The 17,570-nt window shown below is 37.8% G+C and overlaps 1 protein-coding gene across 1 annotated transcript in view; it reads right to left on the minus strand.

Moving 5' to 3' along the window:
• Window positions 1-17,570, minus strand: part of FREM2 (FRAS1 related extracellular matrix 2) — a 122,986-nt gene that overhangs the window by 14,755 nt on the left and 90,661 nt on the right. Inside the window, exons 8-16 of the mRNA XM_030456810.1 lie at window positions 16,500-16,709; window positions 16,166-16,363; window positions 14,041-14,205; window positions 13,781-13,963; window positions 12,153-12,283; window positions 11,072-11,230; window positions 10,004-10,307; window positions 7,171-7,302; window positions 6,229-6,560 (exon numbers count right to left, since the gene is read on the minus strand). Of these exons, the coding sequence (XP_030312670.1) occupies window positions 6,229-6,560; window positions 7,171-7,302; window positions 10,004-10,307; window positions 11,072-11,230; window positions 12,153-12,283; window positions 13,781-13,963; window positions 14,041-14,205; window positions 16,166-16,363; window positions 16,500-16,709 (1,814 nt within the window). The remainder of the gene's footprint in view (window positions 1-6,228; window positions 6,561-7,170; window positions 7,303-10,003; window positions 10,308-11,071; window positions 11,231-12,152; window positions 12,284-13,780; window positions 13,964-14,040; window positions 14,206-16,165; window positions 16,364-16,499; window positions 16,710-17,570) is intronic.

Genomic DNA, 17,570 nt, shown 5'->3' on the forward strand with positions numbered 1-17,570 from the left:
GAAGGCATATCTGAAACCATGGTGCCAAAGAATCATCTCCATTTCTAGAATCCTAGGATTTAAAAGGCTCTTCTTTTTTGGCAAAACCTGTAAGAGATGTTTGGGCAGCAGGGCTGCTTGTGCCACCCTGGGAATTTATAAGTGCACACATGAATGTTTTTATGCGTGTTTATATGCAATATACACATTATTTTTTTTTATGCATAAAACCCCTTCTTCAGGCACTCATGGATTTGCAGATGTGGAGGAAAGCCTACCATGCTGGTAGCCAGAGAATTAATGAATAAATAGTTCTCTCTCTCCTAACAGTAAATTAAAACTTACAAGGTCCTCTCATTTCTTGCTGAAAAGGAAAATGCTACATGGGGAACACTGCCCTTCAGTAGGCAGGAAAGAAAAATGTCAAGACATGCTATGAGAAATACAGAGGATCTTTAGATATAATAAAATTAAAATAAGAGGAAATTAACTGCAGAGGAAAACTATGTCAGAGTAAATAAGCAGAACTCCCCAACAAATGTATAGATGGAATGTGTTACACAGATGGAGGGGTCTTACTCCTCTAGCATTCAATAATGCTGTTTAAGTGAACATGAGAAAACATTCTTTCCACTGAGTTATCTTTATTTCCCAGCACTGCTTGCAAAGCCTATTGAAAGTAGCCAGCTGTTCATATTTTATTTCAATGTGACACTGATGAAACCAAAATGGTAACTTAGAGCTGTGTAAGGGTAGGATCAGTTTAGCTGCTGTGGAGAGACAGAACAGGTGCATCATGCATCCTATGCACAACAGATTTTAGCAGTTGTACTGACAAAATTATAGTCATTAAACAAGAATAACTGGGTGTGACTTTTAGCCTTCTGATACCAGGAAAGAAGTACAGACTACAGGCAAACATGAGCTGAACTGGAGAAATTGTGTCTAATACTCTGTGACAATCCCAGGCCTGGAAAACCTGAGAAGAAAGAAGACCACAAAAAAAAAAAAAAATTCCAAACAGGGAATAGATTCTTAAAGTTAGTGTCTGAGAAAATGCAGATCACAAATCATTCAAGTAGTGCATATCAAAATTCACATGTGTGGGGGAAGAATATGATTTATACTTCTTATTGATATAAGAAGTAGAGTTTCCTACATTTTCTTTGCAAGATAAATTATCGCAGAGCACAAAGTCTATTTTTGAACACTGACAGTTCCCACTTAAGACTTGTGAAATATTAATGGGAATTTCTATAGGTGTTCACCTTTTGTTCCCCTTTATGATGCAAACTGTCAAACTTCATTAAGTTGAAAAAAAAATAGTTTGAGAGTCTGTCACATGAAAAGTGACAATACTTACAACAAGAAATATTTTCAGTTAAGGCTTTGGGGCATGGATTCTGTTCAGCATTTATATTGTATTTTATTTATCTGGCTTACATTTCCAGAGGGCTTGGCAATCTGCATGTACACTGTTAGCACTGATAAAATCAGATTTAGAAATAACATAAGTTCATGTTTTACACTGTATCTTCAAATGAAACCCTTTCATGAAAACTGTAGCCCTCCAAATTACCCTAAGCATAATTTTCTATTGCATCTACTTGCTGTGTCCATGAATTTGAATCAATTGAGCTTAACAATGTTATCAATTAACTGTTTATACAACAATATGGTAACACTAAGATTTGGCCCCAAGAAGTCACACAGCCAGGTAGGTCACAGATGAAATGCAAAGCAGGTTTGTTTAAAGAAGTCTGAAAGGAGAGGAGAATGCAATACGGCCTTGAAATGCCACCTCTTTGAAATGTCTAACCACTGATTTTGTTACCGAGCTGGTGCATTATCCTTATAACAAAGTATTTTCTTCATAGAACCTACTAAATGCACATGTTTGCAGCTGGAGAAAAGAAGTTTGTTACTGAGCTTTGGTGTCAAAGCACTACAAGCTGCAGGATTTTCTTAAACTCAAATTAGCAGCTGAATTCAATTAAAAAATCTGAAAACAGTAATTTCTTTCTATTTGCAATGTAAGGAATTAAGGAAAGCTGACTTTTGCCCTTCAAGTATGATTTTGGGTAAAACTAGAGCCAGTAAAGCTGGAAATATATGGTTTCTGTGTAATAAGAAACCTCTGCAAGCTGTCTTGCATAAGCTGAGGCAATGAACCAATTATTTTAAAATCTGTTTTCAGATGGGATCTCCGAACACCTCAGTGTCATGTGTGTAGCATAAACATGAAGTGAACATATTGGAAGGAAACATTCCCAATTTTGGCCAGAAATAACAAATAATAGAAGAAACTGTCCACCTGTAGTCAATTACATTAGCTTCAAGGTATCAATCTGTACATTCAAATATTTAATATATGTTCTTCATCTTCATGTTTCTCTTAAAGAATTGCTTAAGCAGTTGTTAATAAAATTTATTTGAATGTTAATTTCCTTGTTTCACTATGCCAAGTCTGCCAATAAACTGGAACTAGGGAAAGCAACATTCACACAAATCTTTGGCCAGAACCACCCAGAATCCTTCAGATGCCAAATTGTCTGGTTACAGAAAAAGTTGTAACAGTAGGAAATGAGATCAAACAATACTCCATACTCTATCAAAAAAGTCTAGGCCAACACTTGAACATGTACTTTACTAAGTGATAGCTGGTTGCTTTTTTTCCCACTGTTGCCCTTCTTAACTTCCTTTCAACAGTATGTGTCATTTTTCTAGCACCTATGTCTTGAGAATGTGAGATGTCTGTAGTACTCGACTCCCACAAAATCCCCTTGAAGTAAAGGGAAACCTTTATTAATTGCTGAAAAATACAGGAAAACAGCCATCAGGTAGGTGAGTTCCACCTTCTTAAGGTGTACACATATCCAAAGGCTGTGACTACAGGTTGTCCAGAAGAAAACTGTTGCTGCTAATCATCGAAGCTGACCTTAACTTTAACCAGAACAGAGCAAAATTCCAAATGAAATAGGTCAATTTAAAGAGGAGTAGGCCTTTATTTATAAATAAAAGTTCCCTAAGTTGCACATCTAAATTGATATTTAGATACATAAATGCCTAATTTTTCAGATGTGATGAATATGGGCAGACCCCAGGAGCAATGTGTCAAGCTGTATACTGAAAGGAGTGCTGCATCCAGCTCACACAGGGTTTGTTCATGCACAGAATAATTGAGAAAGAGAATGGGTCACAAGCAAAAGGCCTCACAGGGGAAAAAAAAAAAAAAAAAAGGAAAACCAAGACCTTCTCTGTATGTATTATGACAGTTCATGAGTTCATGGGAACTGGCTAAGACAGCTGCAGCCTGCAGCCAACACTAGGAGCACTGCCAGAAGAACTACACCAGCTGCAGGTCTCCCACCTCACTTCTTGCTGACTGAAACTCATCCTCTTCACCCATTCTTGGAGGGGAGCCCACAAAGTGAAGGTACACACCACACGAGATACTGCCATATGCCTTTGTGAAATCTTTCTGTCTGAATCAACAGCATTATCTTTGTTTGACCATACAAATACTGGAGAGATACAGAATATTGAGCTTAAAAACCTAACCAAAAATGCCAAGTAAGCTTAAGCAATTAAATCTACAGCAGTAGCAGGATGTGGTAAAAGTGTTTTTGTTATTTATCTGCTCTGTCTTTGCAATAAAACTTAGGATTGCTTTGTGTGCTAAGAAAACATGGTGAAAATCATAGCTGCCAGCTTTCCTCTCACAGAGGAGGATTATTAATTGTCCACTGAAGGAGAAAAAAACAACAATGGTAGCAACTACAGAGATAGGGCACTGACTGCCTCCCCTCCCAGCTGGAGGGGGTCATGTGAAGATAAAGACCAAACTTGGAGAAGAATTAAATGGAGGTGGGGGAAAGAGGGAGGGCAGTGAAGCGCATACTGGCTGTGGGGCAATGCTTCACTGCTAGAAGTAATTCAGCTTGATATTTCACTTAACACACTGTAACCTTTTAGCCACAACCTCCAGTTCACTACAGGATAACTTCAGCTGCAGTTTTCATGGCTTTCATAGCTCTAGTTCATCCCTTGCTGCTTTTAAATGAGGGATCTCACCTAATGTAAGGCTTCCAAAGTTTAAAGGAAGTACAAGTCTCTTCCTTGTCCACAAGTCTCTTCCTTTTCCACATTCCATTTAGGCATGTCCTCCAAAACTGAATGTACAGGTTGTTTTCATTTACTAAAATACAGGAAAGCTGCTTATTTTCTCCTCCGTTTATGTCCATATTGTATGGACTATATGCCTTCCCTCTAAAGGGCATAAAAGTATTTAAAATGGAAAGGATTCAAGCCAGCACTTTCTTCACCTTCACTGTGAGAGAAGTGGCTTGCATAGGTCACAGGACTGGAGAACAGCTGCTTGGCAGCTGTGTATGCTTGGGTGCTTATGGTCACGTTGTGTCAGAAACAATATATGGTAGCATGCTGTATGGGCATAAGGAGATAGTCAAAGGAATGATGAGTTGAAGAAATGAAATCATTCTAAGAACAGTGCAGACTACTGCCATTTTTATCATGTGGGAATATGTAAGGTTTACATCCCACACTCACATACTTTCCCCTTCCCTCTGACAGGTTCATGGTTCCAATGGAATGTACTGGTAGGAGGATCTGCCTCTATCAGAGGGGCACCCTCAAGCAGATGCACTGACAGTGAGATTCCAACATCAAGGCAGAGACTCTGAACAGTCTCTGTACCAGATGAGGAATCAGCACAGATGACAGAGCACTGAGATGACATATCCATCAAGGTCCTACTACCTAAGAAGGGCAGAAGGTCCAGTTTGTTCTGGTCTTACGCTTTACAGAGTATATAATCTCTAGTTGAAATGGGCAGAATGTTAGGAAGTAAACCATCAGCTAAAGAGAGCCCAGTGCAATTATGCTGTCTAGAAAATTGACTCTATGATCACCTGCAAGCACCCACAGATTAAAGTGGACCTTATGTAAAAATAATTAAAAAACAGCTTATCTGATTAACTATCTACATGTCCATTGCTTTTAGTATTAAAACAGCTCATGCCTGTAGGTTTCTCTGGACAATGACACACTTTTTTCAGTTAAAGGCCTCACATAATTTGGATTGGAAAAGTAAGAATTTGTGCATACAAGACCTCTGAGGTCTGATAAGCATATGAGTCCCTTGAAAAATGAGCACCTACTAAAAAGCAGAACAATTACAGACATTTTACAAACTGACCTCATCCTTTCCACAGCAACTCAACAGGTGAAGCTAGAAAGCCAGGAATGTGAGTTAGCTTTACCACACAAGGTTGTCACCCTTTGGATGGACTTCTCTGAAATGAGGTACTGCATTCCCATCCTTTCTTCCAGTCTATAGGATTATGCCCCAACCAGACTTTTGGATTCATAAAGGTTTGATCTTCATACCTACATCTTTTGTATTCCAGAGCCTGAGTGGGATCAGACAGGCTTATGTAGTAATTACACAGGGAAGAACCAGGGATTAAGTCTGCTGTCACTACTCCAATAGAAATGCTGCACCTCTCAACTTCCACATCATTATGGATTTCTATTAATACTTTTCCAAAGAGCAAACAAAGATCTTTCCAATCTCTTTGTTTTAAAACACCCCTCAACCACCTTCACAGCTTTCTTCTTCAGCCATCTCATTTTGGCAGCTTCTCGTTGCTTCCTGACCAAAGAATTTTCTTCTGGGTAACATGAGACCATGATGCTCTCTGCACTCCTTGTTAAACAGTGAGCAAGACAACAGCAGAGCCAAGCAGCTGGGAGGACATTGCAGTCCAAAGTTATCAGCAGGAAGGCTCTTCACAATTTCTTTAAAACCTATTTTAAGATACACCAGAATTATGAAGTACTATGAGTGTGCTAAAAGTAATCCTTTAGAAGACTCATTCTAAGAAAAGACTAAGGTAGTTAAATAAAGAGTAGAGGTGGGATTGGTTTGTCCTAAAATACTGGAGAACATACTAATGTCCTAAAATAGGAGAACACTGTAGCAATTTTAATGCAAACTAAACTATTTTCTTAATTTCAACTTGACAAGATGTTCAGACACAACCTTATGGTACTTAATGGACACTGACAGCTTTAAGAAATAAGCTAGCCTTCAGGGAAGCTTATTTTTTTCAATAAGAAACCAACACTTTTCAAGCAAATTAATTCTAAAACCACTTATTTCTAGCATAGCTGAAGGTAAATCCTTCAGCTTAAGTATACAATGCAAAATCAGATACAGTTTTGTACCTGTCCATCTGTCCCAATGGTGCCTCCACAATCCGTGAGGAGCTCAGACATGTCATAGTAGCTCACAAACTCCCACAGACAAGCTTCCAGGTTCAGATTGCGGTAGAAGCGCAGGGTGTTGAAGCCTCTAATGGTTGGGCTGTACTGGTAGGGAATCGTTTCTCCAATCACATCTGGGTTTTTGGTAGCATCAGTCAAGAAACCATGGTGGGTCTTCACTTCTGTGTAATCCAATAGGTTGGAGCATTTGTGGTTTCCAACTCTAGTTCCATCAGGGCTTAGTGTCAGCTCAAAGTTGGAGAGCTCTCTTGTAGAAATAACAGGTAGCATGCCTGAAAAACATAGGTTTCTATCATTATCACTAAATTTCAGTGCTCAGAGCTGCTTAATTTAGCTGAAGTTTGAATGAAAATAAGCATGTTATGCACTGCTTCTATATTTTTTATAGAGAGATGATACGCTAAGTGTGTATGAGAATGCTATCCACAATAAGTATGCCTCTATACTACAAAATGCCAAATAAAATATTTCTAAATTTACAAGATATTTTTCAAACAGGATTTAAAAATTTTTTTTCTGAAGCAGATAGTAATTAAATGGCTTTATACTTTTTAATAAATATATTCTTCCTTGGTATAGCTTTATGGACTTCCAAGGTGTATTATGAAGGGCAGGTCTAGCCCAATTTATGTAAGCTATGCAATTAATGTGGAATATTTAATCTTTGCATCAAAGTCCATGTAGCAATACAATATCTTGTGCACCTGTTTGCAACAACAAGCTGTTGCACTGAACTTGTGTGCACATCACATTTCTCACTGGTCCCACAAATTAAAAGATTATATAATGAATCTGGTATTTAAAATAACATGACCAATACAACAGCTCAAATAACAGCTCTTTGTATGAATTATCTCATCTCCACAGCTGTTTTTATCCTACCATCAATATGGGGCATTGTGACTGTCAGTTTGATGAGACTGGTATAATCAGGATCTTCTGGGCCAGTGTAGCGCAGTTTGGCAGAGAATGGTTCTGCTCCAACTACTCCTGACACACGAGGCTGACAAAGACCTAGTGGAAAAAAAAACAGAAAGCAACTTTATTCCCACAGTAAATTATCTATACTTCCCTATACTTGACTTTTAGACACATATTCTTCCACTATATAAGCTTCCAAGACAAGGAGAATTTTTTGGAATGAGAGATAAGTGCTTTGGGCAGCATTTACCAGAGGTTTAAACAGAAATTTATGCAAAAGAGAATTCAAACAGAAATTATTATTTGATCAGCTGGGTTGTATTTTCAAAACCAGGTGATGATACTGCACCTGTACCTTTGCAGTTGGATCTGTCAACCACAGTTGCAGAGTTAGGTGTGAAGTGCCATACTTTCTTACGAAAGCCCTCGGAGGTATACACTTTAATTCCACACACCTCTTTAAATATTTCCATAGATTTACAGAGGATACCTGATCAGGGTCCAGTTGGTTTTGGCACTGGATTTGGTTGTGGACCTATATATGCCTTCATGGGACTCTATGAACCTCCTGTTCCATTAGTGATTAAAATGTAATTAGAATAATCATGCCATAAGCAAATTTTAGTTGGAAAGGTTCTTTAGAAATGTCATGCTTAAAGCAGAGTCAGCTTCAAACTTCTAGTAGGTTTCTCATGGACTTTTTAGGTTGAGTTTTGCACTTATCCGGGGATGGAGAATCTGTAACTTCTTTTGAGAACCCATTCCAGCATTAGTTCAACCTTATCCAGTATTAGTCCTTGCTTATAATATCAGAAGATTAGGTGTGTAATCACATAATCTGAGATATATGCAACTTCCACTTGCACGGTTCAATCAGAAGTGTCTGCACTCTGGCCACAAGAATCACGGCATATTACCACAAAGGATCACAATGTCCTCTAAGAAAGAAACCATCAGAAGTGGCAAACCAGAATAATTCCCTTTGTCTATGTTCTGCTCTTGGATAATTTTTGAGAGATTACAGAAATGAGGAGGCAGGGCTCTCATCTTGGAGAACCCAGAGGTTCTGGTGGGCCTCATCAGCTACAAGTTGGAATCTTCTGGAATCAGGAAAAAATTCACTTCTGCACATGATTGTTTTGTCATCTTTTTCTCAATTGCAAGTAAGATGTGCTAAAGAGGCTACATAAATTTTTTGCACAATCTGACTTACTTTTGAAATTTTGTTCTACGTACTGAAGGTCAAATAGCCTCAAAGATGAAAATAGTAAGGATTTGGCAGGTTTCTTTGATCACTGCACTTCTTTCAAACTAGCATTGAACAATTTCCCTTATGTTGTACATGACATCCAGCTTTGCTGGCTTCCACATTACAAGTTAGCTTGGGTCCTGGAAGTAACATATGCATGACAATTCAATCCTGAGCCTGAGCTAATTAGCCCTCCTAATTTATCAAGTGCATTCCAAATGATGCACTGTAACACTAAAATAGCCATTCCGCTTCACATAATGAAACTAGCTCACCCAGCACAAGGTTGTCTGCCTCTAACAAGCACTACACTGCACCCAGTAGCCAATACCCTAAGACAGAAGACTCTTTACAATGTACAATTCCTTTAGCACAACCAAAGGTGACTTGAACCTACTGTCCAAATGTGGAATAAAGGACACAGACAAACAGATATTCCATTTATTAAGCTCCTGAAAGCCCTTACCAGAATATAGAATCATAGAATGGCTAGAGTTGGAAGGGACCTTAAATTTCATCCAGTTCTAACCACCTGTGTGGGTAGGGACATCACATACAGAATTTTTAAATTTCAATATTTATTTGGAAAGGACAAGGAAATGAAAATTATATTACATAATCATGTAATTTTCTAATTTGTCTGAAAAAAGTTAATGTAGCTGCAGAAGCAGCAATTAACTTTGTGCATTATCAAGCCTCGCACAAAGTATGCAAAAAAAATCCAATGTTTTGTAATTTACTTTGCTTGCTAATAATTACTCATTCTCCATATATTAAAAAAAAAAAGTATATGTGTTTGCTAAAACACAGCAGCATGTGCTATCAGACTGTATTTGTGAGCATATCAGTTCTCCACTTCTGCTTCCCATCATAATTCAGTATGAGCTTCATGAAAAGAGCTGGCTGGGCAAAGGAGATGGACTACAGTAACTACAGTAACTCTGCTGGCTGAGAGAATGCTGCACCAGTTTAGTACTGGTTGGGTTCAGAGAACCAGAGAAAGACAGAATATCAGTGAGAGAAGAAGGATGAATATTCTGAACATCTCAACCATTAAAAAAATTGTCAATGCCTTGTTATTAGACAGCCATTGTTTTAGTCCTTAATCAAGGAAGAAACTTATTTTTAGGTGTACAGTGAGGCTGAAGTGCCAAATGAAGACTTTCTTCTGGATAGGCAGAGCATAATAGAACTCCCAGGTGAATTCTCCAATGTCTAATAGGAGCTGAGATTGTACTCCAACACTACTACAATTGAATTCAACAGAGGTCACCATAGAGTATGTTTTGTTATTTCTAATGCACATCATATACTGTTCTGAACATAAAAGTTTGCTATGATGATAATTATCTAAAGATGTGGAGAGCTGGCAACGGTGAAAATAATTTCATTACACAAAGAGTGTTTGCACCAATTCTATGAACAGCAGAAATAAAACTGAGAGCGTAATGTTATAACATGTGATCATGTCATCAGATATTGTTAGGATGGAAATAGGGATCCAGAAGAGTTCTGGGGGTTTTGCAGTAAGTGATGATATCTTACCTTCTGACGTGCTTATAGTTACAATGGGGCTCATGAGCTCAAGACCTTCATTCCCATCTGAATTCACAGCACGAGCTGCACACTGGACACGAGAACCAGCTTGAAAGTAAATGGAATCAAGTGTAATCATCTTGGAGGAAGTGAAAAAGGTATCAAAGTCAACCTCTTTCATGGGGCTAGTCACCCCATCAGGACCAGTGGGTGCACTGACAAGCCAGCGGTACTGTGTCAGGGTATTATTGATGTTCTCACTGGCACAAATCGAACCAGTCTTTTCAAAGTCTTCATATTTAGGATTGCAAGCCTGCAGAACAAAGCAGATATAGCAAAAATTTGCTTCATGGCAAAGGAATTTTAATTTATCAAGAGTCACAAAGTTCAGCAATGTGGAACTGATGACCCCAGTAAATCTCTTCAGAAATTATCTTATTTTGACAGTGATGATGCTTTTAGCATTGCTATGGTAGATATAAAAGGAGTGTCTAATTATACTTACTGAAATAAAAATAATATTTTAAATTATGGTTTATGGGTGAAAACTGAACACAATTATGAAGGCACAAACTACACTTTCACATGCTACTTTAGTTGGAATTTCACCCTTTGATATAATTCTGCAAATATGCTTTCTATTTCAAGATTTCTTTTGTTTTGTATTTAGAAGAACCATTCAATACATGACTCATTCCTGTGCATAATGAACAGTGGCAGTACTTCAACAAAGTCTACAACACTCATTGAAAACAATGGCTTATCCGCTGTCTCCAGTGATTTTAATTCTGCAAATTAAGGCAAGACAATACAGGAAATAGTAAGGTCATGCAATCATAGATATTGTATGAGTGTTGAACTATTCTGAACAATTGAAACGTCTTTCTACACTTTACGTCCTCCTGAAAATTGATTTACTATCCAGACAAATTAGATAACCTCTTAGGACAATTCTAGCTTAAAATGATGTGTGACTCACAACCATGTGGACTGAATATTAAGTGCCTAAAATCCAATTGTTTCTTTGAACAACATTCTGATACTGATTTTGTTTCATCTTTCCACAGATATACTTACTGTGATACAGATAACAGGATAGCCAGCTATGGGACTGGTTCTGTCTTTGGCTCTAGAAGTATCATCATATATCAAAAGGGAGGCAACTTGAGGGACAGAGGGAAAGGTGACATCTGCCATGCTGTTAATTTCCTCAATGTAAACAATGGCCTTGGCTGTCTGACAATGAAAAGGCAGAAAAGTTCTCTGTGAACATTTAAATAAACATGAAGATACAAGCTGGACCTTGATCAGAAGATGTCTAGCCTTGGAAACAATAACCCAAAATAATTTCTAAAACCACAGCTGGATGAGTTATTGAGGAAAGGTTAAGACACTGGGAAGTATATTGCAGACTACAAAAGTAAGGGCTAAAATGCACTTTTTCTTTTCAGAACAATGAAGAGACCACATCCTTTAAACTTCTGTCTCAGCCTTGTTGAAGGACTTTAGTATCCTGGTAGAACTCTAAAGTGCACAGTATGCTTTAATGTCTGATGGAAATGGGGCATTTGTCATCAGCAAAGGATGTGTTTTGGCTGCCAGGCTACCTGGAGTCACAGGATATATGGTGTGATACTGATGAAGGGGCCAAAGAGTTTGAAGAACATTTTATGCAGAATCGGTGGAATACAATGTTTATAATGAAAGTATGCATGATACAATACTAAATAACAAGAATGTGTAGCTACTACAATTCACACAACAAAAATAATATTGCCAGCAGTCATGTTAAACTGTGACACATGGTTTTGCCAGGAGTTGTATTTCACCTGTCAGCTCTTTTTACAGCTCACAGATTATATTGTATTGCCAGCCACTGTTTCCAAGAGAACATCAGTTTTCAGGACTGATTCTATGAAGAGCACGTGCCTGAAATGATACCTTGAAGATTTTAGTTCTATGTAAGTGCTCCATGTCTCAGATCCCAAGAACCTTTTCACCTTTGCAACAAACTGTTTTGGGTAGGTGCTACTGTGTAAGATGTGTAAGATGTGTACTTTGTCCAAGATGGTGCATATAAAGCTTAAAATAGGAGACAGAAAGCAAGATGGTCTGTTTTTCAGATTTTAGTCTTGAGGACTTTGCATGAGTTTCTTACCTGTATTTCTGCGACCATGTTCTCATCGGGCTTCAGGTGAACAGTGAAGGCTTCTCTCATCTCCCTTACTTCATCAAAAAGAACTTCAATCTCCACAAAATGCTGTTTTTCACCCTCCTTAAACTCAATTTCTAAAATCATAACGAGACACTCAAGAATAAATCTGCTGTTCATAAAAAAACTGTAATTCTAAGACCAGCCATGAAAGATGGCAGCTAATATACACTTTTCCAATTACAGATGTTCATACATTTATTTAAACCTACTTGATGATAAAAATAACGAGTAGCAGTGGACATGCAGAAATCACTGAAAATGAGGCATTATCATAATCAAAACAGATTTTTAAACACCAGGATATAGCCTAATTGAACTTAGTATTTTGAAAACGATCTGGGACTAATCAATACATAAATGCTAAGATTCTAAGTAAAAAGTATTGTCAGTGCATTTTAATACAAAGATACATATCAAAATTAAGGCAAAAAGGTAGAGTTATGCAAAATGGCATTGTATTTTGAAAAGCATTGCCTCTGAAAAAGTTTCTGAGGTGATTGTTGTAAGCTCAGTCTTATCAGACACAGTTAGAAGAGTTCTGTGATTCCTGTGTGTGTTAACTATTAAAGGAAGCAGGAGCACAGAAACTGTTGAACATTTGTATATGGAATGCATGAGAGTGATAGTAAAATACTAGGTGCATTTCTACTACATTTCTTTTTTCAAGAATGTCAAATTAACTGGAATTAGCAAGACCTGGGATGATAATTTTCTTAGTGCTCAAAATTTTTCTCTTCAAGTATCACTTGTGAGAAATGCCTCTTTTTCTACAGAATTTGGAGATGGCTTAATGTTGTTGCTGGATATTCACATGTAAGTCTTATCTTCTAGAGGTACTAGAAACCAAACTAGTTTACTCAAAACTATAAACTGTGAACACTCCAACAATGAATGACTAACCTTAATGCAGACATTAATATCATGTATTGTCATAAACTTCAGAAGAAAAAAATTCCATAGTGATACAAAGTCTGTTTGTAATTCGCTCAACCACGTGGGTGGGCTATCAATGGAAAGAAGTTTATCAGCTAAGAAATTTCTCATTCTGTTGCACAAGTTCTATCCTCATTCATTACTAGTGAGGAGTAGTGGGAAGTGAATTGCAGAGATATAGAAAGAACACTTAATTATTATGAAAGTAGAAAAGTAAACAGAAGTAGACATTCATTCCTACATAGACCAAAAGCCATTAACTTCATGAGTTGCTTGAAATCTTACACAACCATATCCTGGGAGTAGATGCTTCTGCAGAGTAATGTTATTACACTTTGCAAATGCTATGAAGGTGGCACTCACACATTTCTTCCACAGTTACTTGAGCTACAGATGTTTTCAAAGGAGTAACAGTTCTTTTGTAAATGTCATCACTGATACCTAGTATTCCAAAAGCAATATGGCTCTTGCATACCCCATGGGATCATGTTCATAATGATTTTGAATAGCAAAATGTATTTATGGATGTGGGTGCAAAGTATTTTATTCATAAAGTTATTTGATTTTTTCCGAACATTATGTTACTGTCATGAATAAATATAAAGAGAAGGGTATGATAATCATCTGAATGATCTTACCTTCTGATATAGGGTGATAGTCTTCTCCAGAAGTAGCAGATCCATCCTTTGTATGAACTCTCACGACAGAAACCTTGGAAGTGTCTCCCAGACGAAGCACTGGGATTTTTACAACTGCTACTTGCTTTGTGTTCTTTGGCTCACTCACACTAAATTTGGTCTCACCAAACTTAATAATAGACTCTATAATAAGAAGAAAAATGTATTTAGATCACACAAACAAGCTTTCAAAAGCCAGTAACAACAAAATAATTTCTTACTGTCTGCATCATCCCGAATCTTTATCAGGGTCTCATTTTGTTCACCAACAGAGGCACCAAAGGAAGAATCACTTCTTGGAGTGCCAAGAACAAGACGTAGTTCTTCCTCTTCTTCATGGAAAGTATCATCCACAAGCACCAGTTTGCAAGGCTTCTCGGTTTCACCTGCAATCATTCTGAAGGTAATATCATGCAGAACTTAGGTGTTCTTTCTCTATTAAAGCAGTTCTCCCAAGCTCAAAGAACCACAGACTGCTTCTGCTGGCCAAGGCATCCACCTTCACAATCTATGAGTTAATGAGTCATGACAATAGTGGAAGCAGAAGTGCTAATCATTACCTTTTTATGGTAGCTCACTGCATTGGTGAAATATCCTATTTTGGGACTTCTCTAAGAAGAAAAGTTTCTATTTGATATAGCCACTTCACATGTATAGTTTCTTTTGTTTTATCTTAGAATCATACAATAGAATGGATAATGTTGGAAGGGATCTTGAAGATAATCTAATTCCAACCTCCTTGCATGGGCACAGACACCTCCTGCTAGATCAGGTTGCTCAAGGCCCTGTCCAACCTGGCCTTGCACACTTCCAGGAAGGAAGCAGACACAACAGTCCCTGGGCAACCTGTTCCAGCTTCTAACAGCCCTCCCAGGAAAGAATATTTTCCTAATGTCTAACCTAAATCTCTCCTCTTCAAGTTTGAAAACATTGCTCCTTATCCTCTCACTAAACACTTGTGTAAAAAGCTCTCAGCTTTCTTGTAGGCCCCCTTCTGATACTGGAAAGTCACAATAAAGTCACCTCAGTCTCCATCTTCCTCATCCTGTCTTCAAAGGGGAGGTGCTCCAGCCCTCTGATCATTTTAGTGGCTCTCCACTGGACATGCTCAAGGAGTTCTATGTCCTTCTTATGCTTGGGACTCCAAAACTGGACACAGTGCTCCAGGTGGGGTACCACAAGAGCAGAGCAGAGGCGGAGAATCTCCTCCCTGGACTGTCTGTCTGTGCTTCTTTTGGTGCAACCCAGGACTCAGTTGGCTTTCTGGGCTGCAAGCACACATTGGCAGCTTGTTGCATTTCATGCATTTTGCATGAGTCCACTTTTTGGGCCTGTCAAGGCCCTCTGGATGGCATCCCTTCTCTGCAGCATGGGAAATGTAAAAACTGAAGCTACATAATCTTAAACAGGCCTAGGAAACTTATGAAAACAAGATATGACCCAAGAAGACCTCTTTGCTACTTCATGGAGAAATAAATGGCAGGGTGACACTTAAAAAAAAAAAAAAAAAAAAAAAAAAGAGGAAAGTCACTTCCTAAGGGGCCCAGATCCATTAATCCTAACAAATGGGGCTCTCTTTCCTGCTTGCACAAAAACATTGGCAAAGGCATGCAGTACCTGACAGTGCTAAAACTTGAGGCCAGGCTTAAATACAGACTGAACAACTTGCTTTACATGACAAGTGTGATACATGCCTATAGAAATATGAAGCTTTCAATTTCTGTGATAAGGGCATACCAAAGATTTCATACTGATGACAGAACTTGTTTAGGGCTTGTAAAAAATACTATGTGTGTGTAAACATGAAAGTCTAAAAGATTAAAATATCTTCTGCATAAACAGAGGGAATCAGACAGTGTTCTTTCAAGGCAGTAACTTCCAATTTATTTGTGTTTCATCTCTGGTATGAGATATTAAGTACATGATACTGATGAACTACCTTAGGAAAGCCTCCCTGGATAAAACACCCAAAGATAAATTGGCATTAATACACCTGTTGAAAGGCCTATTATTCATTTTGGAGCAAGTAAAATGTATTTACCCAAAATCAGCCTAACGAAAAGCAGAGCTTTTGAAGTTTCCTTTCTGACAGTATGCCTCTTAATGTGTTACTCTGAACCTGCTTTTGCTACCATTCATCAAAAAGACTGGGACTCAGGAGGGACCTATGTGAAGGTAGGTGAAGAAGCTGATATTGATTATCCCTTTAGATGAGAAGTGAAGCAAAATCAGACACCATCTGTGTGCACTCTATCCCCCGTGCTTGGTTTTCCAGAGCACTCTTTTTAGCAAAGCAAACCAAAACATAGTAGACTAAAGGCTTCTAAAATAAGATCAAGAGCTTACCAGGAAGGAATGTGATGATGGAACTGTCAGTATTAGGACGCTCTTCAAAGTCCATCATTACCTGAGCTGAACCTTGCCTTGTATAGCATCTCACAGTGGATGTATATCGGATATCCCCACTCCTGTATATCATGGCAGAAATCTGTCCATCATTTTCATTGCCTACATATACAGATTCTTTAAACTGCATCTTAGGCACTGGGCAGAAAAACATAAAAAGCATGTATAAAGTATAATCACAAAAGTTACCATATCTTCTTTCCACTATTTCCAATTTACTGCAGTCATCCATCTCATGCATAAATCTGAAAAGGTACAAAAAATTCTTACTCACAATCAGAGACTGAGTCATTAATGAAGATGGTGGCCTTGCTGGGTTCTCCAAGGGCAGCATTCATGGGCATCCTTAGCACAAGCTCAAACTTCTCAGTTCCTTCTAACACTGGCTGTCCAAGGTCATCCAGAATTACCACACGAAATGTCTGCATATTGACTCCAGGGGAAAAATCCAAATTGCGACTGATACCTACATAATCTACTCCAGCTACCAATTAAAAGGAGATTAAAAGAAAAATCAAATTCATAAACAGAATAACATGCAATTAAAAAAAAATAAATACCATTACAAAGTTAATTTTAGGCAAACCTATTTTCTGAATATAATTTTAAAATTTGCTGCATTTTGGCAGTCAATTAATATGAAGACAAATTGATATTGTCACTTCTTGTTTAATGATACAAGCCACAAAACAGTGCTGATTGTGTTTTATTATAAACTAAGTTATTCCATTAAAACTAATAACATTTGTTGTGAGAAATGAAATGAAGCATAAAACTTTGAGAGAGACTCTGGAGATGAAATAAAATCTTTTGGAAAGAAACTTCATATTACTCCCTAACAAAGTTGGAAGTTTTGAGACTACTACTACTAAGGGAGGGAGAAAAGGCTGGTGAGATGACTGTGAGGAAATTCTGCTGTTCACAGAAATGGTGTAAAATAGCGTGAGTGGAAACGAAATGAAACAAATTTGGCTCAGATCATGTAAGGTGGGGTCTGGCACCTTACTATTAAAGACAGACTACTCTCTGTTTGGCATGTTTCTACATTATGTTTTGTTTTAAGCAAAGCAAGACAAGCCATAACAAACCGATGAGAATGAAGCAAATGAAACAAGATACTTAGTGACTGAAACATGACACTGTATCTTCAAACCGAAGTAGAAAAAGTATCTAGGACTTTAGTTAAGGACTAAGTTAAATGCTAATTTTGGGGGGGAAAATAAGCAGCTGAAATACGATGTTTACAGTGTATGTATGATAAATGTGTTTAAGGTATTCTGGAAACAGCAGTAAAGTTTTACACAGCTTTGTGTCACTGCAAATGTTTTGAGAAGATAAAACTACA

The sequence above is a fragment of the Calypte anna genome, chromosome 1, assembly GCF_003957555.1.
Source record: "Calypte anna isolate BGI_N300 chromosome 1, bCalAnn1_v1.p, whole genome shotgun sequence".
NCBI classification, from domain to species: Eukaryota; Metazoa; Chordata; class Aves; order Apodiformes; family Trochilidae; genus Calypte; species Calypte anna.